This window comes from Saccopteryx leptura, chromosome 10 (genome assembly GCF_036850995.1).
Source record: "Saccopteryx leptura isolate mSacLep1 chromosome 10, mSacLep1_pri_phased_curated, whole genome shotgun sequence".
NCBI lineage: Eukaryota > Metazoa > Chordata > Mammalia > Chiroptera > Emballonuridae > Saccopteryx > Saccopteryx leptura.
This window is the reverse complement of record NC_089512.1, coordinates 37110353-37135412: the sequence shown is the minus strand read 5'-3', so window position 1 is coordinate 37135412 and position 25060 is coordinate 37110353. Positions and strand designations below refer to the sequence as shown.

The 25060-nt window shown below is 41.9% G+C and overlaps 1 protein-coding gene across 6 annotated transcripts in view; it reads right to left on the bottom strand.

The window, feature by feature from the left end:
- TMEM108 (transmembrane protein 108) overlaps positions 1-25060 on the bottom strand; it is a 325910-nt gene that overhangs the window by 152247 nt on the left and 148603 nt on the right. For 4 of the 6 annotated variants that reach the window (XM_066351414.1, XM_066351407.1, XM_066351408.1 and 1 more), the window contains exon 3: positions 5827-5912. In XM_066351414.1, the coding sequence (XP_066207511.1) occupies positions 5827-5866 (40 nt within the window). In that variant the 5' untranslated portion in view covers positions 5867-5912. Of the gene's footprint in view, positions 1-5826; positions 5913-21678; positions 21817-25060 lie in introns of those variants that run through there. The other 2 variants (XM_066351412.1, XM_066351410.1) reach the window with 2 other exon arrangements.

The following is a 25060-nucleotide window of genomic DNA, read 5'->3' as shown; positions in this document are numbered from 1 at the left end:
CTTTCTCATATGTGCCTTGACAGGGGTGGGGGGGCTGGGGAGGCTACAGCAGAGCGAGTGACCCCTTGCTAAAGCCAGTGACCTTGGGCTCAAGCCAGAGACAATGGGGTCATGTCTATGATCCCACGCTCAAGCCAACAACCCTGCGCTCAAGCCGGATGAGCCCGTGCTCAAGCCTGATTCCTCAGGGCTTCAAACCTGGGTCCTCCGCGTCCCAGTCCGACACTCTATCCACTGCACCACCACCTGGTCAGATGACAAATAACATTTTAAATAAAAAAACCTGTATTTTCTAAAACAAAAAAGAGTTAGTGAGAAGGCTGCCATTGTTTTATATTTTTGTAAGTCTCTTTAACATCTGGCTTATGAAAGACAGCTAGCTGGCTCGCATACCAGCTTCTGCATTCAATCTGTTGTGATACAGCTGATATAAAGATCTGCGGTTGGAAAAGGGAGTGCCCCACAGACTTACTGAAAAGGGACGAGGACTCCGCAGAGGCCCCTGGATGAGACAATGAGCACTGATGCTCTTGGGAACGCAATGCGCTGAAAGGTGACCAGCAGATGACAGGTGGCTGATTCTGCAGTGATGTGAGGATGAGTTAGAAGAGGAGGGGAAGAGGCCTAGGAATAGGGCAACAAGCAAGGAGACCGTTAAAAAGGTCCCAGCAAGACCCCAAGAAGCCCTCAGCCAGCAGAGATGGTGGGGATGCAGAGAACTTCATGGAAGCACACCATGTGAGAGCTCCTAGGAGCTGGCACCCCAACGCACCGCGGTGGGGCAGAGAACAGCCAAGGATGGCTTCAGGTATTTGGGGTCAGAAATCTGGGTGGATGGTGATGATAACAGGGTACAGATAAGGCATAAGAGATTGTTTCTGGTTTAAGAGGACCAAAGAAGAAACGAATAAGCCAGAAAGAAAAACAATCTAAAGATTCCAGACCACCGACTCAAGGACATCCAGATAGTCCCTGTTTAAACTGCTATACCCAATACTGTTTATAATGATAGCAAAATAGATGTGTGCCTTAAAAAGGTAAAATTAATTTCTTTTAAAAATGCAAATATCCCTGAGTTATGGAGAAGCTCCTGAACTCTACTTCGCTAACAGAGCACACCTTGGCCCACATTAGACTGCTTGACATCTTAATGGAACACATGAGAACTTCAGATCACAGACCACAGTGACAACCGGCCTGGGCAGGTACCCTGGTGGGGACTTTGGGTCTACTCTGGGTAAAGATCAGTGGAGAAGAAAAGGAGAGAGAAAATGTTAATCCCGTATGGAAGATACTACTTATATGGATATTTTTAGTTTAAGATGTGACAGGAGAGAAGAACAGACACTGGGCGGCTGCTTGATGAGAAGGACAGTCAGAATTAAAAAGACACCAAAGCCATTTTGCTCACTTTAAAGCATTTTAGGGGCATCTGCTCACTCCAGAGATCAGAGGAGAGGCAGACCATCCCATCAGAAATAAGCTCGACCTTCAACAGGCTTCTCATTATGCCTGGAAGAGTCTAGAGAAGTGGGTAGTACAGATTTTGGGGAGTGTGTGTGTGCATAGAGTCTGAAACTGAGGTATACAATTTCCATGTCCCCAGTAAAGAGAGCGAAGAGGTGTCCTTTTCCTCTATTCTACAGGTCAGGGGCCCAAATCCACACCAGGAGTTCTTTTTCTTCCTCCTCCTAGTAAGCTGGGGCCTGTGGGCAGTTCTTCGGGTTGAGCAAAGGGTTATTTTGTGTGGTTAACACAGTCCAGTGTGTGCAGAGGATGCAAAAGCAAGCAAGTGTACCGATAATAATACAGAGCATGATTTAAGAAATACAAATGCCTGGGTGTAGAGCAAACCCTTAACTTATTAAACCCACTCACTCCTCAACTCTGAGTAAGTATCCAAACAACTTTGATTTGAATGAATATTGGTCTATAAGAGTTTCTTATTTTCTTAAGCTCATAATGATTGTCTCCATCTTAACAATGAAGTAACACAAAGAATTTTCAGTACACAGCACCCAGGCAAAGACCAAATCTGCTAACTTGGAACTCAGTGCCTTCCCAGCAGGTCATGTTCTTAAAGGTTTGTGATGATGTTCCTTACTTTCCATTACTAGTTTAAAAAACAACAACAACTCTGACATAGCCTGGGAAAGGTGGTCTTGATCATGTCAACTCCTTCCTTTGTAGAATGAAATAAATGATAGTTAATGTCCCATTTGCCTTGGAAGGTGTGAGGATGAAATTCTACGAAAATGGTGAACCTAAAAGTCCCATGCAAAAGCTAGTTATCGTAGAGCTCTTGGTTAGGTTGTGCCTTCTCTTCCAGACAGAAGGCCCAATAAAGGACCTGTTACTTATTGCTGGTCTTCTATACGTCATGTTATCTCACTCAGTATCATTATATGGAGAGGATGGTAATACCCTATTTGACATTTGAGGCACATGAGTCCATAACTTACGTAACATGAGCCACCTACAAGTGGTAGGGCTAGGGTTTAAACCCTGGTCTGCAGTTCAAAAACCCAGGTCTTCTTAGCACCAACTTTGCATCTACTTTACTACTCAGGTCTACAAAAGACAAGTGAAAGCAGCATTTGGTTGTTACACAACCATGAAGGTTCACATCACCACCCTCAGCCTCAAGCTTTCAGTTGTTCCAGGTATAATATCAAATGTGCTAAACCTCCCCCACGGGCCCCAGCTGGCAGGGCGAAGCAGTCAGTGCTGCACTGTGGAAGCAGCCCAAGAAATAAAACAGAGGCAGAGACAGGCAGTTACAATAAAAGTAAAATATTAAAACCTCCACCACCCTGCCTGCCAAAGACTGCATCCCTCAGCCCCTATCAGGCCCACACACCAGCCCCAGTGACTGCTCATTATGACTCAGTGAGCCAGAGAGAGCCTGCATTTTTTAGCTTCATCTGACATGACTAACAAGATGTGCACTTTACTGATCATGGGTTAGAACCACCCCGTCTAGCCACAGAAACAGCAAAGTGGCCTCACTGCTGATTTTTCCCGCGTGTGACAGAGGTGCCAGGCAGGATGAATAGAAGGGCATGAACAAGGGGGTCAGAGAGACCGGGGTGTGAATGAAGTCCAGCTCCAACACTCATTGCCTGCTCACCGTGGGACAGGCCTTAACCTAATCATTGGTAACACTTCTTCATCTTGAAACACGCGCCTCTGAAATAAACGAGATGATGCAGGTACACTGATCAGCGGATGTCTGTGAACACAGTAGACACTCAGGGAGAGTAGGTTCTCTGATGATTATCATGACTCACGAACTGGCTCATGTCCACTAGTCACTGCTTGCTTCTTTGTTTTCAACAGACACTACCTGCGGTAAACTAAAGATGACTACAAACCCTCATTACTTTCTGAGAGGCGCAGTTCAGTCCCCTTCCCTTTGAATCAGGGTTGGTCTTAGTGATTCCTTGGCCAACACAATGTGACTGAAGTACTGTTCTGGGATTTCCAAGCGTAATTCATAAGAATCCTGGTAGGTTTTGCCCGGGCCTCATGGCCGTGAGCTGCCCTGTACGACATCTGAGCACCCTGAGGCCACTATGCTGTGAGGAAGCCCACTGTGTCCTGTGGAAAGGCCTCGGAAATAAGGATGCTGACCAGTCTCGAGTGTCTCGGCCTTCAGCTGTTGCAGTTGCTCAGCCCAGACCCGAGGCACTGGCGTCTCTGCCGACCCCTGCCCAAAGCAGAGTCACCAGCAAAATGTAACTGTTGTTGCTTTCAGCTACAATGTTCTGAGGTGATTTGTTATACAACAAACGAGAACGAAAATACTCTCTTTATCAGGGTTTTGTTTTTTTTTTACTCAAAATTCAAAACATTAAGTTTATGTTGACTCTGTAGTTCTCAAGTCTATTTTAGACACTGAAAAAATTTTGTTTTGTGGACAAAGTTAATCCAGCAATAACTTATTAACTGGCTGACCAATGACAAAACAGTTATTGTATGTGTATGTGTATGTATGCATGCCACAGTTTAAGTTGTCTAGAATTTTGCTAAATATCCATTTCTTCTCATGAGAAAAAAAAATTCTTCAAGTAACAGTCCTTCATCCCAATGAATTTGTGAAAAGCACACTCTGAGGTCAGACTAATTGACTCTAGTGCCCAAGCGCCCCACCCTCCCAACTCTGCACCAAGCTGGGCTCCAGCCCACCACCAGCATCTAGTCCGCGGAGTGGTTTACTGAGGGCCACCACCTACCCTCCTCCTAACCGGCACGAAACCACCCACTCTGGGCTGCCTGCGTTTCTAGGAAAGCTTGCAGGAAGAATGTTGAGACAAAGTAGACTGCCGCAGCTCTCCAGATAGTCTTTGAGGAAAACCCCTGCAGCCCCTCACACCTACTGCACTTTGGAAGGGCCTGGTTACAGTACAGGCTAAGGCTTGACGTAATCATAGAATACTGATCTGATGCCTTTCAAATAATATAATAATATTTGACTTTATAATATTGTGCAAACTTTGGGGAACATAATCAGTAAGGGTGAACTCAAACATTTTGCTGCCTTCCAAATCGACTATGCTCTTTTTCATTTCTTGGTTCTTCTGCCTGCTTCCCCCTTTTGAGGGTGTGTGTGTGTGTGTGTGTGTGTGTGTAATCTTAGTTATCCTTCCAATGTCACCCCTCCCATCAAGGCAGCGTTAATCATTCCTTGATGACATTGCTTCTTCAATCTGGAAAACCTTTTCTTTAACAAGAAAGCTTATCATTTAAAAAGAAGAAAGAAAGAAATAGCAGCAACAACAAACCCAATAGAAAGAACATGAGAGTCCCTACAACTCTTGGCGACATTCCAGCAGGCTGAAAATAGGCTGATGTGATCTGTGTTTCAGGGAATATAATTCAGTAGCAGAAATGAGTCAATTAAAATACCATCCAGAATGCTGTCTGTAGATAACGTGCTCTGAAATAGGGGGTGCAACATAACCTGAATTGCTACATTCTAAGGGCCAGCTGGTGATTTGCATCTCAATCTCTTTTCCTACTATTTTCTTGGCAAAAGTTAATAAGGAGCCACTCAGCCTAAGAAAGATAGGTCCTCTATTTACATCAGCAAGAACCAGACAGACACAATGAACTCCCAATTTTCCTAAATTCAATGGCTTTTGTTAGACCTGGAGTGGGCAATGCCTGTTGTCCCAAGTGGGTCAATCTGTACATCAAACCCACCAACTGGTATTGGTTTTTACCTTCAATCCTTAACAATTTCAATCTAAAAGGCTGTACAGGCACTAACTGTCAATTGGCATTCTGCAAAACACATGAGCAACATGCAAAAAGTTGTAACTGAACACTCTTCATTCTATCAACCAAACTTAAAGAAATTGCATTTCACTATTTATTATTTAAGAACATGCAAAACTATGGCACACATTCCAAACCAAATGCTATAAAAACACTGAACGGTAACAGGTTCCATGTGACAAAATCTACAGAACACAGCCTACCATTCTCTGTCCCTGTGAAACATACAGGTCATATTGGGACACCCTTTATTCTGCCATAAAAACAAGAGCAGTAATGTTTCTGACATATGTTCTTGAATTAACTATGCCTGCATGTCAATTTAGAATTATAATAACAGAGTCTACATTAAAACTGATACCCAAGGAAATAGAACAGTTTATTGCTTGACGCCTGAAGTACCCAGATGAAGCAGAGGGAAAAATTTACTGTTTGCTCTCATTGACTGATCCCTGGTCTTCCTCCAGAAAGTGTATAAATTTCTGGCACTGGACAAGCAATAACACCGGTACATTCTAAGAAAGAAGAAATGCAGTATCATCTTACTTAACAGTTGGCAATAGAGGGCCTGTAAACTTCTCTTCATGGTATCATCTGGTCCTTCGTGTCCTCCCGTTTATTCATGATTCTGTCTAGAAAGTCAGGAGAAGAAAATGGTTACACCTGGGGAGCATAAATCAATAATCAGAAAGAACTCCACTTAACCCAATCCTAGTTGTAAGATTAAAACACCTTATTCTGAAGAGAAAGATTCTTGGAGTGGATACACCACAGTTTAATTTATAACAGTGTATATTATAAAACTACCAGTTAATCCAGGGGTCCCCAAACTACGGCCCGCAGGCCGCATGCGGCCCCCTGAGGCCATTTATCCGGCCCCCACCACACTTCCGGAAGGGGCACCTCTTTCATTGGTGGTCAGTGAGAGGAGCATAGTTCCCATTGAAATACTGGTCAGTTTGTTGATTTAAATTTACTTGTTCTTTATTTTAAATATTGTATTTGTTCTCATTTTGTTTTTTTACTTTAAAATAAGATATGTGCAGTGTGCATAGGGATTTGTTCATAGTTTTTTTTATAGTCCGGCCCTCCAACGGTCTGAGGGACAGTGAACTGGCCCCCTGTGTAAAAAGTTTGGGGACCCCTGAGTTAATCCATTGGTCAAATCCTGAAAGCATGCACACCACTGAAGGAAACTCATGTGGGCAACTACAGAGTAAGAATCTGGCATGGAACTTTCGAGGCTTCTGATTAATTTCCCCTGAATCTCTAATCTTGAAACAGGAGACACAACAAATTTCTAATCTCATTTCCACTATGGTGCTCCCCCCAAAACCCCACAAAGCTTCACCACACTTTAAGTTGTATTATATTAAACAACTTTTCTATTATTTTCTGTTATAAAAAATACCTCTAGTACAGGATATTTTGAAAATATAGCTAAAGAGAAAGTATACATAAGAATATACAATAAAAGACAAATTACCTATCTCTCCAGCCTTTCAAAAGTGCACTTCTATTGGCTTGTCTCATTTTATGTATTATAAATTCTAATTTTTCTCCCTAACAGCAAAAAAACATCCTCCTGTGTGGTAGCTATTACTCTACTACTTTATTTTAAATGACACACTATACTACTTTAAGATAAATTCCTAGAAATGAAATCACAAGGACCCAATTTATGGCTTTTGTAATATATTGCCAAATTGACCTCACTGGTACCAATATATGAGGCTATCTATTAGACTACAACCTGTTTAAAAAAAAATTAATTTCTTTCCATCTTTGCCAAGTAAATAGGGAAATGTCTCATCTCATTGCTTTAGTTTACATTTCATGTGTTTCTTAGTCATTTGCCTTTAAAAAATTTTTTAAATTCACATTTGACAAAGATTCTCTGGTCAAGCTCCTGCACGCACCTTCTTCCTAGGCCTTCGCAGGCACTTCCTTGCCAGACCTCCTTTTAGCAAAAGCCCTGCTAAGGCAGTTCATCCCGTCCTGTCTTCAGCGAGAATCCTGATAGGTTAAGCCAGCCAGATGCCGGATGTTTCTTCGTAGTAATTTTCCATTCAATGATCCCCAACTCTGACCCTTGTTAAATTCTTACTTGCCCACACCGTATGAGGATTTGAGTCCGATCTCTCTGCCCAACTGTAAAATCCCATTGCAGTGGTCCCTGTACTGATTTCAATGGTCCAAAATAAAGTCTGCCCTACCGTCTTTAACAAGTGTCATTGAATCCTTTTTTTCTTTAACACAGTCTTTAATCATTCTCTGCTGGCATGCTGGAATTTTTTCCACGCTACCCAAGTAGAACTGATTTATCTTTAAAAAATTTTAATTGAGATATAATTTATGTATCAAGAAATTCAGCCTTTAAAGTATACAACTTAGTGGTTGTCAGTAAATGCAAAAGTTGTGCAACCATCACTACTACCTAATTCAGAATATTTTCATCACTCTAAAAAGAAGCTCCCATGTTCATTAGCAGATATTTCCCATCATTCCCTTCCCCTAGACCCCGGCAACCACTATCTACCATGGATTTCACAGAAATGGAGTCACACAACATGGTCTTTTGTGTTTGGCTCTTTCATTTAGCATGTTTTCAAGGTTCATTCATGTTGTAAAGCATGCTGTTTCCTCCCTCCCTCCCTCCCTCCCTTCCTCTTTCCTTCCTTTATTGTAAGAATGGCATACTCACACATATACACACTACTATGGTTAGAAAGGCCTTAGACCAGGATGACATAAGTAATAGTTCCCTGTCCTTTCTTGTTTTTTTTGTTGGTGGTGGTGGTGGTTTTTCCTTCTTTTAGATCTATTTCTAAACTTTGTATCATGTTTTACTTCTTTGTTGTTTAAATTTAATCTTGGTAAAATTAGTCCTTCATTTTTACTCTTCTTTTTAGGTTCTGCTTAGTTCTTTGAGCTTTTTTATCTTTCCAATTAGTTTCAAATCATTTTAATAAATTCCAGAAAAACAGTCATTGGGATTATAGTTAAGAGTTATCTTCTACTTGCTTTATTAATTTGGGAGAGACCTGATCTTTTCAACATCCAAGTGTGGTGAAGAGAAAATAAATGATATTTTAGTCTATAGCCCTAGAGATGAGAATAATTCTTCTCAAAGGGTGAGAAGTGCCTTTTTTGGAGGTGAGGGATAGCTCAATGACTTCTTTGGTTAGGAAAACTGAAGCCTCCCCTCCTCCCGTGTGATCTGGATGAGTAACCAGGAGAGAGAGAGTTACATTCCTCTCCATTATAAAATAACGGGAGGTTTGAGTTCCCAAATGCTACAAATGAGGGGTGAAGTGATCCAGAAATCACAGAGGCTAAGGTGATAAATGAAAGACATTAAGAAATAGATGAAAAGAGGTAATTCCAAAAGACAGTAGCAAGTAGGAGCTAAGACTAAAGGGTAAAGTGAGGAATTCTCCACAGGAGACCTACTGTAAACTTTAAGATGTGTAGTATTTAATTTTTCACTGCTTCTTTTCTATTCTTTTTGCATTAATATATTATAACTGTCTTCCTTCTCCTCCACAATGTTTATCCACCACTAGTATCCTCAAAACCTCAGCAAAGTCTTGTACAAAATAGCCCTATACTGGCGGTGCTCAGCTGGGCACTGAAAGAGATGACATTATGACCCAAGTCATGGGTGACCAGGGACAGAGGTAGGGTCCCCTGGAGCCATAAGCAGCAGTTAGTGGATATCTATGGAGAGCTTAGGGCTTGGTAAGTACTCAACAAACATAGAGTGAATAAATAAATGAATGATCAAGTAACATGAAAGAAGTAGTTGTGGTTTATATTGATCCAGGGGAACACAGGTCCCTCAACTGTCTCTGGAAGTTCTTAGACATTTTCAAGAAACTGTTTGACTTTCCATAAGACAGGAACTAGTGCCATTTTATTCACACAAGGAATGACTGAGCCCATACGGCTGGAACACTTCAGATCATATGGGTAACAGAGCGCTACCCTAAGTACAAGCACCATTTGGTTTAATATTTATTCAAAACTAACATTTATTTAGTCCTTTCTGTGGAGTTCTGCAGTGTTTTTCCTTCATTTAGGTTCTACGGTCTTGCTGAGTTAATTCCTAGGCATTTTATATTTATTTATTCATTTTGCCTCTGTGATGGAATTTGAGTTCCCATTATATTTTCTAATTGCCTCTAAATGAAAATGACTGCGTTTTATACATTCATTTTGTGACCTAGCTGAACTCACTCACTGTTATAATGATGGTTTCTCGGCTGAATCTCTTAGGTCAATTGTGCTCCTTTGGATGGATGGAGAGCCACAATGAGATTCTATCAAAAGCCTCTTTTTTAACTGTATAGATGAAAACATTAACTGTATCGGGTGCCTCAGGGAATAATTTAGGAGCTCCAAAGATGATAAATAATGTCTGGAATGAAATCTTAAGGAATTATAGAGTTTTATGGCCAAAGGGCTGAATAAAAGCAAAAAGAAAGAGGAAGATGATGAAAACACGTGACCGGACATGCAGAGACAGTGGCACAGGTGGGGGACTCACCGATTATCCGCACAGGAGAAACAAGGGGCTGGGACAAGTAGCCTGAATCCCTCACTCTCTAAAGAAAGCGAGCCTAATAGAATCCTGCCCCCCTCTTGGCTTCAATGGGCAGTTATATCTGTTCCATTGACTCAGGAGGACAACTGAAAATGTTCCTTCCAATTAGAAATATCTATGTAGCAAGGAAAAAGTAATAACGCAAAAGAAAGCTCTGGTATTTGACATGCAAATTGACTTGAAATGATAAGTTCACAGAGAACAAATACAAAAGAATAGCTAGGAAAATCCTGGAAAACAACAAAAAAACTCGCGACAAGGTGGAGTTCAGGGGAGAAAAGAGCTGACAGCCCTACTATTGATAGATATAACTACTCTAAAGCCTCTATAACGAAACAATCTGATATTCGACCCAATCTGAATCGACCCAATTTTCTATGTAAATTTAGGATATGATAAGGCCGCATATCAAATCAGTGGGCTTTTAAATAAATGTTGAGAGAATGGCGGAGTAATATAAGAAAAGATAATTGTGCTTATTCCAAATATCACACACCAGCATAAGTTCCAAATGGACCAGACTTTTATTCTTCTTACTATTTTTTTTCTTTTTCCAAGTGAGAGGAGGGGAGATAGACTCCCGAATGCATCCCGACCAGGATCCACCCTGCAACCCCTATCTGGGGCTGATGCCCTGCCCATCTGGGGTCATGCTCGCAACTGAGCTATTATTATCGCCTGAGGTGGAGGCTCCATGGAGCCATCCTCAGCGCCCAGGGCCGATGTGCTCAAACCAATTGAGCCATGGCTATGGGAGGTGGAAAGAGAGAGAGAACTAGAGAGAGAAGAAGTGGGAGGAGGAAGGGTAGAGAAGCAGATGGTTGCTTCTCTGGTGTGCCTTGACCGGGAATCGAACCTGGGACATCCACACACCAGGCTAACACTACCACTGAGATACCTGGCCATGGCTGGACCAGACATTTAAATGTAAAAAAGTAAATCGTACAAGTACTAGGATAAAATAAGAGTAAATTCTTCTATTACTTGGGAATAGAGAGAAGCTTTACTAACTCTAAATCAAAGTTTGAAGCAATAAGAAGAAACACAGATGATTTGGGTCTGCAAATGCCCCGTGTCAGCCATATGTAGCTGGCATCTTTAATAAATCTCCTCCTTTAATAAAACCTTTCAAAATTCCAACCCCCCCCCAAAAAAAAAACTCTATTACATAAAAAGTTACACAGTAAAAAATATAATTAAGTAAAAATATGAATAAAAGCTAGAAAAATGATCAACTTAGAACAAGCAAAGAGTTAATATCCCTAAAATTAATTTGTAACTCATGGTGCTTCAGCAATCATTTGCAGACATGTGCCAAGTGGTGAAAAATTTGAGTTGTCCAACATGCCATGTTCCCAGCTGAGGTCAAACAAGGCAATGCTGTCTTGTTTCAGATCTCATACTGTGAACAAGTGTTCCTTCTCCAGGCTCTTCAGTGTCATGTTTTCAGCATTTTTGTGCCTTTCTCTGATGTCTATTTGAAATGGCCCCCAAGAATAATGCTGAAGTGCTGTCTGGTGTTCTTAGGTGCCAGAAGACAGTGATGACTCTTAAGAGACAAAATACATGTCATAGATAAGATTTGTTCAGGCATGTTATAGTGCCATTGGCCTGGAGTTCAATGTTAATGAATCAACAATATATATTCAATAAGGTATCTTTAAACAGAAACACATAAAACAGGTTATGTATTGATCAGTTGACAAAAATATGACCAGAGGCTCACAGGAACCTAACCTTGTATTTCCCTTCATATGAAGGTTTCTCACGCTCACTTATACCATAAGAGATACATGTGTCCACAGGGCTAGGTTTGGGTTATAATAGAATTTTTAGTCAAATTCTTTTGATACAGATACTTTGCCTAAGCTCAGGAATATCCTTTACTTCCAAACAGAAACAGATGTTCTCTCTCACTTTTCTTGAAATTTGTGGTTCTTCTAGTGTATCTTCCAAATTTTCTCTTTTGTGCAATAAATATTTCACTTTCCTTTGAACCAGTAATCAACAGTGTGAGCACAATTATAGCGACAGTCACTTTGTCTCAGGTCTGGGAGTTTATAGGGACTAGTGGGACTCTAGTGAACTAGAAAGATTAAACAGAATTTTTGGCTCCAGTCAACTGTCAGCAGGAAAAGGGGTATTTTTTTCTTTTGTTTTGTTTTTCTTAAAGAAACTAGAAGACCTCTCAGAAATGTTTTTCCTAAAAATTGGACAGATATGTGCAAAAAAATGAAACTGGACCATCTTCTTACACTGTACACAAGAAGAAACTCCAAATGGAGTAAAGACTTAAATGTCAGACCTGAAACCATAAAAATCCTTGAAGAAAACATAGGCAGTAAAATCTCAGACATTTCTTGTAGCAAAATTTTTCTGATATTATCTCCTCAGGTAAAGGAAGCAAAAGAAAAAAATAAATGAGACTCCATGAAACAAAAAAGTTTTTGTATAGCAAAGGAAACAATCAATAAAGTGCAAAGACAACCCACAGAGTGGGAGTACATATTCACCAGTACATTTGATATCCAAAATTCATAAGGAACTTATAAAACTCAACATCAAAAATACCCCCAAACAATCCAATTAAGAAATGAGCAAAGGACCTAATAGACACTTCTCCAAAGAAGACATACAGATGGCCAATAGACATATGAAGTGATACTCAATGTCATATTAGAGAAACGCAACTTAAAACCCTAATGTGGTATCACCTCACACCTGTCAGAATGACTACCATCAATAAATCAACAAACAACAAGTGTTGGTGAGGATGTGAAGAAAAGGGAACCCTCGTGCCCGGTTGGTGGGAATGCAGACTTGTGCAGCCACTGTGGAAAACAGTATGGAACTATCTCAAAAAATTAAAACTGGAACGACCTTATGACCCAGCAATTCTACTTTTGGGAATAGATTCAAAGAAACCCAAAATATTCATTTGAAAGACTATATGTACCTCTTATGTTTATTGCAGCATTGTTTACAGTAGCCAAAATTTGTAAGCAACTCAAGTGTTCATCAGTAGATGAGTGGATAAAAAAAATGGTGGTACATTTATACAATAGAATACTTACTGCTCAGCCATAAAAAAGAAAGAAATCTTATTTTTTGCAATAGCATGGATGGACCTGAAGAATATAATGCTAAGTGAAATAAGCCAGTAGAGAAAGACAAGTATTATATAATTTCACTTATATGTGGAATCTAATGAACAAAACAAACTAGCAAACAAAATAGAAACAGACTTATAGATATGGAGAATAGACTGACAGCTGTCAGAGGGGATGGGGGTAGATGAAAAAAGTGAAGGGATTAAGCAAAAAAAAATAAACTTATAGACAGCAGTGTGGGGACTGCAGGAAGGAAAGGGGGTGGGCGGAGCTGGAGGAGGACAGAGGGGGGATAATGATGGACAGAGAGTTGACTTGGGATGGTGAACCCAATGCAATATTCAGATGATGTATTGGAGAATTGTGCACCTGAAACCTGTACAATTTCATTAACCAATGTCACCCCAATAAACTCAATAAAAAGTTAAAAAATATTTCCTTAAAATTTCAAGAGAAACCAGACATAGACTCTTATTTTAAAATACTAGCAATTAATTCATGTGGCCCAAGACAAAAGCCACAAGAAATAGCACTGCATGATTTCTGAGTCATAAAACTCTCCTGACGCAGCAGGGTCCGACTGTGGAGGGAAACCCTGAAGGACCAAGTGGGCAGGGCTGCCCTCTGCCCCCACTGCATCCGGCCAGTCCTCCAGCAGCCCGGGGCCAGGCTCTCACTCAATCAACTTAATTTAAAGGATTAAAAAAACACCTTCAATAGAGCTCTTTTCCTCTCTTCCCCTTCAGTTACTTCTCTGAAAAATAAAATATTGGGGTGAGGTTGTCAGACCCACTGAGATACTGACTTTCAAACAAAAAGGGCAAAAACTGTTCATGTCCTGCTCAGGAGAAGCCTACATAAGAGAACCGATTACAGGGAGACCTTGTTTTAGAGTGCCTTGCTTTACTGTGCTGCGCAGACGCTGCATTTCTTACAAACTGAGGGGCAAGACTCTCCACCACCAAAGTGATTATGGTTCGCTTCATTGTGATCGTGCTTAATCGTGGAGGTCTGGAAGCCTGGGACCGCATCCGCCCTGTCTCCGAGTTATGCCTGTTTTGTGGGCTGTGCTAGGTCATAGTGGTCGGCAAACTCATTAATCAACAGAGCCAAATATCAACAGTACAACGATTGAAATTCCTTTTGAGAGCCAAATTTTTTACACTTAAACTACATAGGTAAGTACATCCCTTATCGAGGTAGTGCCCGCACGTGGTATTTTGTGGAAGAGCCAGATTCAAGGGGCCAAAGAGCCGCATGTGGCTTGCAAGCCGCATTTTGCTGACCAGGGTAAAGAAGACTAAGAAGTAAATTATCTAAGTAACAGTCCCAACCCCTTGAAATTTATTTGCATTTGTTGGGGGAGGGTGTTCTGCTGTTCACAGTCACAGCCGCGGGTAAAACTAGGACGGAGCTTATTAGAATGACACAGACCTTCTTCTGGCATAAAGGCATATTAAGACCAGTAAGCTCATCTGAGGAGACACACAGGTGCTCCTGAAAGGCAAAGACTACATAGCACACTTGCCCTTTTATGGTTTTGGTATTACAGACTAAACATTGAGGTCAGGGAATTAAATGATATTGTAGCAATGCCAAATACCAAAGGAGTATGTTCTATCATTTTGACTGTACTGCTCACGAAAAAGATTATTTCCTGTCCTCAGTAAACTCATTTTTTTTCTTTTGCAGTCTCTGAAGAACATCTTCAGAAATTAAATTTGGGGACCTAAAAATATGTGTATTTCCTTTAGGCAGCAGACATTTCTTCTGAAAGATGTGCCACGTTTTTATAATGGAAAGGTGGGCAAGGCCATAGGAAGTGGGGAAAATTCTTATCAGAATGCTTTACATGTAAGAGACCGTGTAAACCCACAGCAGATGCTCTGATCATGCGAAACATTTCGGTATGTGATGTTAGTCATAATACCACTGTCACAGCTAAATTTTATTTTTGACCTCAAATTCTTTTTTCCATTCCCCTTTTAATCCTCATAAAGGCTTAGCGAATTCTTGAGCTGTATGAGGACAGTTTTAATCTGTGGTTCTGGTTTAATCATTCAAAACACATATTCAATTTATGTCAAGTGATTCCACAGGATAGGTAAAATCTGTTGAATGTATGGCTGGAATAAAAATTACAATGAAAAAAATGTATGTGTGCAAAAGTAGGGTGGGCCAATATAAAACAGCTGCAGCCATCACCGAAGAAATATCGATTAAGGTCGTTTGACCTCTTCACCTGTGAGGACCTTAAATAACTCATATTTAACTATGCTGATAATTCTACCTTGCTTTGATGACTGGAAGGTCAATAAGAAATATCAAGAAGTACCAAAACTGGTGTTCCCCAAACCAGCTGATGGTCAGAATCTATTTCAAAAAGACTTCTAGCCTGACCAGGTGGATAGAGTGTTGGACTGGGATGTGGAGGACCCAGGTTCAAGACCCCAAGGGCACCAGCTTGAGCGCAGGCTCATCTGGTTTGAGCAAGGCTCACTGGTTTGAGCCCAAGGTCACTGGCTCAAGCAAGGGGTCACTCAGTCTTCTGTAACCCCTGGGTCAAGGCATATATGAGAAATCAATCAATAAACAACTAAGGAATCGCAACGAAGAATTAATATTTCTCAGCTCTCTCCCTTCCTGTCTGTCCCTCTCTCTGACTCTCTCTGCCTCTGCCACAAAAAAAAAAAAAAAAAAAAAAGACTTCTAGGTCTTTCTCTCAGCAATTCTGATACCTAGGTTCTTAGATGGGGCAATTTTAAATGACATCCAAGATGGCTGTCATGATGAGCCAGGAATGGAAACCAAGAACCTAATCTAGCAGTTCTTAACCCTGACTGCACATTAAAACCAGGGAGCAACATTCTAGATCAGTGGTCGGCAAACCGCGGATCGCGAGCCACATGCGGCTCTTTGGCCCCTTGAGTGTGGCTCTTCCACAAAATACCACGTGCGGGCGCTACCTATATAGTTTAAGTTTAAAAAATTTGGCTCTCAAAAGAAATTTCAATCATTACACTGTTAATATTTGGCTCTGTTGGCTAATGAGTTTGCCGACCACTGTTCTAGATCAATTAAATCAAACTTCCTGAGGGACCAAGAGACACTCTCAGGGGATCCTGGCCCCTGCCTAAGGGAGAATGAGCCACAGTGCGGCTGGTTCCACTCGTTCTTATTCCTGAAACTGGCAGTTTTGAGAGAGACGGGGGAAGTGGGATGATAAATGAAGCCACATTTGCAAGTTATATTCAAAACAGAAAGTGAGTGAGTCAGAATTTCTTAAATATTTAGATACACAGCCTCTCATGCAATTAAGGTGTTAGGCAACATGAAATCTTTGTGATCTTTTGCCCAATTTCTCTTTGGTAAACCTCTCACTTGCCCCTGCTACTTGCTTTACAGGGATGTGCACGGTTAAGCAGATACCGACTGAAAGGGAGAAAGACTGAGGTTCGGCGGAGTGAAGAATGTGCAGGAGACACATGCAGACTAGGAGCCCGGCAGAAAGTTGGAGCCACGTTAATCTCTAAGTTGCTTGTTCCCGAGGTGGAGCGATGTTCCGTTTCCTGAAGATTGCATTCACAGGGAAACACAGCGAGGAGCCAAGGCTACAAATCCTGTGGCCACAGGGGGAGAGATCAAATAGAAGAGGTTCCTTTCCTGTGGGAAACCAAAGCCACCAGCAAAGAGAGAAGCAGGGTAGGAAGATATGGTACCCAGAGCAGTGAGCTCAGACAGCCATTTTTCTGGAAACTATTGAATGCCATCCTATGACAAGCACTGTTTTTATTTATTTATACTTTTTTTTTTTTTTTTTTTTTACTTTTTTGGGTTTTTTTTATTTTTATTTTTATTTTATTTATTCATTTTAGAGAGGAGAAAGATAGGGAGGGGGGGGAGGAGCTAGAAGCATCAACTCCCATATGTGCCTTGATCAGGCAAGCCCAGGGTTTCGAACTGGGGACCTCAGCATTTCCACGTTGACGCTTTATCCACTGCGCCACCACAGGTCAGGCTATTTGTACTTTTCTGAAGCTGGAAACGGGGAGAGACAGTCAGACAGACTCCCGCATGCGCCCGACCAGGATCCACCCGGCACGCCCACCAGGGGTGAAGCTCTGCCCACCAGGGGGTGATGCTCTGCCCCTCCGGGGCGTCGCTCTGCCGCGACCAGAGCCACTCTAGCGCCTGGGGCAGAGGCCAAGGAGCCATCCCCAGCTCCCGGGCCATCTTTGCTCCAATGGAGCCTTGGCTGCGGGAGGGGAAGAGAGAGACAGAGAGGAAGGAGGGGGTGGGGGTGGAGAAGCAAATGGGCGCTTCTCCTATGTGCCGTGGCCGGGAATTGAACCCAGGTCCCCCGCACGCCAGGCCGACACTCTACCGCTGAGCCAACCAGCCAGGGCCGACAAGCACTGTTAGTTGCAGGGCTGGGAGTAAAAGCCAATAAAACATGATCCCTGCGCTCAGGGAGTTGGCAGTTCAGCAAAGGAGAGAACACCATGTCAAAAATCACTCATTAGCCAGTTTTGTCTTTATCAGCTATATTAGATAATCATTACATTATAGCAAATTATAACAAATTAGAGAATGTATTACCCTTCTTGAGTCTCAGCTTCCCTACCTGTAAAACAGGCATTACATCTATACTGAAGGTTGTTTTGAGAATGAAATGATATTTCTTCAGAGGAAGAAAAAAAAATGTTTTTTGAAGAATAGCAGGACAAGCCTTTGGAAGGAGATAGAATCTCAGCTAAGTGTTCAAGGTTAAGAAGGATTTTGCATATAATCTCCAGTGTTGGGCCAAAGTTCTCACCTTTGTGGGGAGGGAAGGATCTACGGAGCATCCTGAGGACAAGACTGATAGGGAAGCAGAGAGGTGGAGGCTGGGTCCCAAGGTTCAATCTTCCCAGATGAGAGCAACAAAATAAATGCCTGCTAACCACGAGATAGCTGAAATATCACTGCCCTTGAAGTCCAAGACAGCGACAGCACCCAAAGTCATCACTGGTGTTTAAACAGCATTAGACAATGATCAGACGTCTGGACCTTCAGATCTCTAGGTGGCTACCTCTGTAGGCTCACTCCCCTCATTTCAATAATGTCACAATAATGAAATCACACGATTTACACCAGAAGTTCTCAGCATGTGGTTTTGAGACCACCAAGCACCCAGAAACTTGTGAGAAATACAAATTATCAGGCTCTGCCCTAGACTCAGTGAATCAGAAACTCTGAGGGTAAGGCCTAGCCTAGCAATCTGTGCTTCAATAAGTCCTTCAGGATGCTAAAACTCTAATTTAATTTGCACAAGTGAGTTTCTGAACCTATTTAACATGTTATGGCAGGATTTTACAACTGTATCTTGTACAAGTCATTTTCATCTTCAAAGGACCAATAAATGAGAAAAGAGGGAGTTGGAGCAGAAAGACCCATTATTATAGGAATCAAAGGAGGACAAAAACACCCAGACAACTTGATAAAGGAAGTAGGATTTATTAAAGCCGGAGAGCATGTGGAGTTTGTAGCTCCAAAACACGGGCTCCCCGAAGTTGACTTTCTTCCAGGCTCTGGTCTCCAAACTTTTTACACAGGGGGCCAGTTCACTGTCTCTCAGACCATTGGAGGGCTGCCAAATACAGTGGTCCTCTCACTGACCACCAATGAAAGAGGTGCCCCTTCCAGAAGTGCAGTGGGGGCTGGATAAATGGCCTCAGGGGGCCGCATTGCGGCCCGAGGGCTGTAGTTTGGGGACGCCTGCATACTTTTACAGTATCTAAGCAATGGGGATGTGACTTCTTTGTTTAAGGTTTCCTAGCACTCAAGGAGAGGGGAGGGAAAGTTTCAGTGGGGTCAGCAAGGGAGAACGGGTTTCCAGATCACTGGCCATAGTTACATACAGATCCTGCTATTCTTGCTTTGTATTGTAACTATGGGATATCGATGGTTTATCACTGGCTGACTTGGTTACCCCAGCTGGCTCCTTTCCCTTGTATTCTTTTTATGTCTTTCTTTTAAGGGAAGAGGGGGCCTGCCCCTCCTTCCTCACCGTCACCAAGGCCCCTTTCAACTGTAATACACTGCAATTCATTGATTCACCAGTGGGGAAAATGTTTACAATTTATTAGTTCAAATGGACTGTTGGTGTTCACATCCATGGCTCTTGCTGAGAGCATTAGTAGGGTATATCTGAATTCTAATGGCTACTTTAGAAATGCAACCTATTTCCATTATTCGACTTTTTAGACTAGCAATATTAATGCTGTATGAGTAACCCCATATGGGTGTATTAAAACATGGGCATTGTGTGTGGCAGAAAACCCAAAAAGGTAATGGCAATGTATTTCTTGTCTCTGCGGTGGTTATATACAACCAGGAAGCACTAGACTTTTCTCTGAATTAAACACAGGCAGCCAGAATTGATTAAAGCAGAATTGATTTAAATGATTAAATCCTAGAACAACTACTTTCAAATAAACCTCTCACCCAGAACCAAAAACACTTGACAATGACAGCAATTATTTAAAGGTAAAGAAAACATGTAAGCCATTTGTGCCTTGCAAATAAACCCAAATCAGAAGTCTAAAATTCAGAGGTTTAAGAGTTGAATAAAATTGAGCAATGCCTCAAAGAAGTCAAACTGGGGATGAGCCAAGATTTTATAAAACAATTAGCCATTTGTGTTCCAGTGCTGTCCCTCCTAAGCTATTGATACACACTGACATTTGGATACAGGCTTTCAAAATTAAAATGTGAGTTCTGGAAAGGCAGAAATGTTGTCCATCTTGTCCGCTGCTGTATCCTCAGTGTTTAGAATATGATCAGGCACATAGCAGGGTTCAGCATGTTGATTAAATAAGTGCCTGAGTAATCCTACAAAATTGATGCAGGTAGCACTGTCAAACAGAACTTTCTGTGATGACAGAAATGTTCTATAAGTCAAATTGTGTGATACACTAACCATTAGCTAAAGGTGGCTCCCAAGCACTTAAAACGTGGCTAGTGTCTGTCACTGGGGAACTAAATTTTGAATTTAAATAGCCACATGGAGCTGTGGCTACCATACTGGACAGCACAGTTATAGAGGCTTGGAAAAATATGTGTGTGTGAAAAACAACGAAAGAAACACAGCATGTAATGCAGAAAATCTATTACCCATCTATTATTTCTGACCGTGGGAAGTAGTTTAAGAGCCGATTGGGTGGGCAATGGTTCCTGGGCTCCAGATTCTTTCTACTTTTCCTAAAACCCACTAAAGGCTGTGGCAGCAGCTGCTGTGGCAGGAGGGCTGGGTCTTAGATTTAAAGTGGAAAGTTTCCACTCCTCTCCCACCAGGGACAAGATAGTGTTCAACCCATGGACACAATAGCCGGTGGGAAGAAACTGTCAGTCAAAAGAGGTATATAAATATACATTAATTTATGGTACACATTGCTAAATTATTTTACAAAGGGAATACATCAATTTACATGGCCAACATCATAATTTGAAACTATATATTCTGGAAAGGTCCACTGTATTTGTTTTGTAATTCTCTTGCTAATTCGTTTACGTTTTGATTAGCAGTTTAATGTACGACTAGCAGGTTCCAAGCTCATGGGCTACATGGGGAGAGAAAGCTCCACAGGATCCTACTCAAACCATCTCAGGATCGCATCCACTCCAAAAAGCAGGGCATATAATGAAGTCTTTACATTGATTTCATCACTGACTACTGAGATACCCAGTGTGACCTCCTTCAAAAAGAATTCCCCTCTACTCCAACTAGATGACAGTGTGATAAGACACAAAACAATAAGATGACAAGGAGACCAGTACAGCCAATGGATTAGCAATAGCTAAAGAGAATATAGATTGTCTCTGAAAAAGGTAAAATGAGTTACTATCACTAATTGGCTTAAACTCAGGTTATCTAAGCAATCATCAAAGATATGCAAAGATTCATAAAACTTGTTATTTCTTTAAATCTTGCTCAAAATTTAGAATGCTATTTAAATGCCAGATACCAACACTAATAAATGTTATACTTTGTTTATAAATCAAGAGCTCTATTTTGGTAGAAGCATTAACTTTGCCCTATGTCTACTACCTATCTACTGCCCACATGAACTATGTAGGTCAGGCCGGTTGGTTGGAGAAAGGGGAAATGAACCAGGAAGCACTTCACTACTGTGTCCTCATCCTCTTCTGCCTCTTAAATGTGAGTATTCCTGCCTATCCTGGCCTTCCCTTCTTTTCTTGCTCTAAACTTTCTCTCTACACAATCCCTTCAAACTCTCACATTTCAGTTACTTCTGCATTAGTTATGCTGTGAGGTTCCCACCTGCCTCCCTGACAACTCCTCAGAGAAGCCCTTTCCAAACCTCAAACTCTATATGTCCAATATAAGATAAATAAAAAAGATATTTCAACCACGTGCTCTGGTTCTCTATCTTGGTAACAGACTTAGTCTCTCAATAACCCAGGCTGAAACTCTCACCCTTTACACATCTTATCAAGTGACACATCTCAATCTGTTCTTCTTTTGCTATTGTATTGGCTTCCTAACTCCCTCTCATACCTCCAAGCATTGGCTCTTCAATCTGTCAGAGCCTGGGCATCCTTGGCCATGGAACGTGCACAGATCTCAGCAAAGCAGCCAACTGAAAGCAGCAGCGGCAGGGGCAGGGTGGGAATATCTACATTGATGCTTTCACAGGCCAGTTTTACGGTATCAGTTCACTCACACCAGGACCCAAGTCCTGGCAGACAGTTGCAACAGTCTCCTACTGATCCTGGCCTTCTACCTTTCAGCTTCTAAAACCAAATCTGATCCCTCACTACAGCACTTGAAATTCTCCAGTGGCTCCCGCCCCACGGTACAGTGACAAGGGTATGAATCTCGGCCAGCTGGCTCAGGAAGCTCCTGCTTCATGAACCATATCTTATCCTGTGCCCCCCATGCTCGTCCAGAGGGAAAAGCTCCCTGAGCGGGGCGTATACTCTCATGACTCCATTCCTTCCTGGCCCCACCTAGAATCCTGTATGCTACTTTACCCTTTCATTGCCTGTCCAAACTCTCATTTTCTTTTTTTTTTTTTTTTTTTTTTTTTTTTTGCATTTTTCTGAAGCTGGAAACAGGGAGAGACAGTCAGACAGACTCCCGCATGCGCCTGACCAGGATCCACCCGGCACGTCCACCATGGGGCGACGCTCTGCCCACCAGGGGGCGATGCTCTGCCCATCCTGGGCGTCGCCATGTTGCTACCAGAGCCACTCTAGCGCCTGAGGCAGAGGCCACAGAGCCATCCCCAGCGCCCGGGCCATCTTTGCTCCAATGGAGCCTTTGCTGCGGGAGGGGAAGAGAGAGACAGAGAGGAAGGTGCGGCGGAGGGGTGGAGAAGCAAATGGGCGCTTCTCCTGTGTGCCCTGGCCGGGAATCGAACCCGGGTCCTCCGCACGCTAGGCCGACGCTCTACCACTGAGCCAACCGGCCAGGGCCCAAACTCTCATTTTCTAAGGACTGGTTTCAACTTTTAAGGACTGGTTTAGACATAACTTCTGTGGACCTTGATGATCAGGGCAGCTTTATTGAGTAGGAAGAAAAAGTAATGTACTCTTGTTAAAGCACTTTCAAACATACAGATATTGACTTACGACCTATGCAACTTACGGCCATTCGACTTTACGACCACAATCGCTAGCCACGACTGCTCCACATCTGGCAGCGCAAGCGCTGCCCAGCTGGGTGTACGACAGTGCAGACCAGCTTCTGGCAGCACTACCATCTCCGCATGCACCATTTCAACTGTTATCCTAGACTCGGTACAGCAATTTGTGTTTTGTGTCTTGGATATTTTTCATCAAACCCCTCCCAAGATGTCTACCAAGAGGAAATTGTTTTTGTCTATGCCTCACCCTGCCAAGAAGGAAAGAAAGGCCATCGATCTTGACACGAAAATGAGCGTGGGCTCATCTGACTTGAGTATGGGTTCACCAGCTTGAGTGCAGGGATCATAGACATGACCCCATGGTCGCTGGTTTGAGCCCAAGGTCACTGGCTTGAGCAAGGGGCCGCTCACTCTGCTGTAACCCCCTGGTCAAGGCACATATGAGAAAGCAATGAATGAACAAATATGAAGGAGGAAAGAAAGTGAATGTGATCGCACATGTTTATGAAAAAACTAACTCCGGTAACCCCAACTGCTGCCTCAGATGACGACATCAACGATCCGCAGCCAAGCACCAGTGGCCAATAAAATGTTTCGTACATGTTTATATATTTTGGTATATTTTGCAATCGGGAAAATGTTTCCTATGGTATTTTTTATACCTGTATTTTGTAATTTTGTATGTTTTGCAAATATTAAACTAGTTGTACTGGTAATGCAATGTTTTACTTAAACCTGACGAATGTAAAAATAAGAAACAAAATGGTGTAGAGATGATACAAATGGCATAAAATAAACAAAGAAAATTATGATATATAACAATAATGAATGAAAATTATGATAAAATATGACTTAAAGATTTTTATAACATCATTTCACAGTATTGTACATATAGCCTACTCAACTTAAGACCAAATCGTGTTACAACCGGTCTGTCAGAACCAATCGTGGCGAAAGTCGAGCACTTGCTGTATATACTTCTGTCAAAGCAGAGACGGGCTGATTTGAGAGCAGGGCTCGTCAGTCTTTTTCCCTGCTGTTTCCCCGGGACCTAAGAAGAGAGTCTAGCACATCATGGGTAACCAATATTTGTTGAATGCATGAAGTAGTAGAAATATATAAAGATGGAACAAAATCATATTTTGTGAGATTTTTACATGAATTTTGATTACAATTGACCATATTATTAAAAATATCCATAGCTCTTTCTTGGAGGGATTAAGACAAAGATGATCTGTGATGGGTATGTAGTACTAGTGAATGATAAACATTTGTTGTTTTAAGTTACTCTGTAGGTCTTTTGTTACTACAGCATAACCTAGCATATCCTGACATACAGTAATCGGTATAAGGAATGGAGTGCTCCTGTAACAACAAAATATCATAACATTAAGGCACTGGCTTGGGGTCAGACAGTGGTCCTGTGCAGAAACTCCACAAGAGCCTGGGAAAATGGTGACCCATTTTGAGGTACGAAAGCATGCTAAAACATCACTTGTGACAATTTAGGATATATATATAATGTACCTAATAAGCTTATTGCTTTAGGTGAAGAGAGTGAAATATGAAATGCTGATAGCACCTTTTGTTTCTGATGACTGTATTTGACAAGGTACCACTAGAAAGAGATGATTTAAGAAAAGAAGTTCTAAATCTTGACTTAGAGGATTAAAAAAGACAGCTTTACCCCCTTATCAAGGCTCTAGCCTGTTTCTAATGCAGAATAGATAGAATGCATATTGTGATAAAATCTGTGATGATGGCCCATAAATAATCTGAAACATCTGGCTGAGGCTTGCCAGTTATAAAAATTTATTCTTAAGGTTATCTCAACCGCTTCTGTTATTTCTGATCCACTCTGCAGATTAATAATCTTCACATTTTTAAATGGGAACAGATAACCAGATTTGGGGGAGTTTATTCTCCTCAGCCCATCCAGTGACAGGGACACTCGGGTCTCTCTCTCTGCCTTGTTCTTGGCCATGTACTTGGTGACAGTGCTGGGGAACTTCCTCATCATTCTTCTGAGCAGACTGGATAGATGATTCCACATGACCATGTGTTTCTTTCTTATCAATCTCTCTCTTGCTGATCTAAGTATGCCACAAGCATTGCCCCTTAGATGTCAGTTCATTTTCTTGCAGAACATACAGTAATCCCATTCACAAGCTATGCATCCTGATTATTTTTCTCCCTGGGGTTGGGCGGGGCTGAGCTTGCTCTACTGCAGGGATGGCCTGTGATCACTATGAGGCTGTGTCTGGCCCCCTTACGATACTTGGTCATCATGCGCGGAGGATCTGTGCTGGGCTGGCCATGGCATCCTGGGTCAGTGGCTCTATTAATAATCATGCAGACTGCCATCACCTTTCAGATGTCTGTAAAAGGCAACTTCTTTTTATTTTTTTTGTATT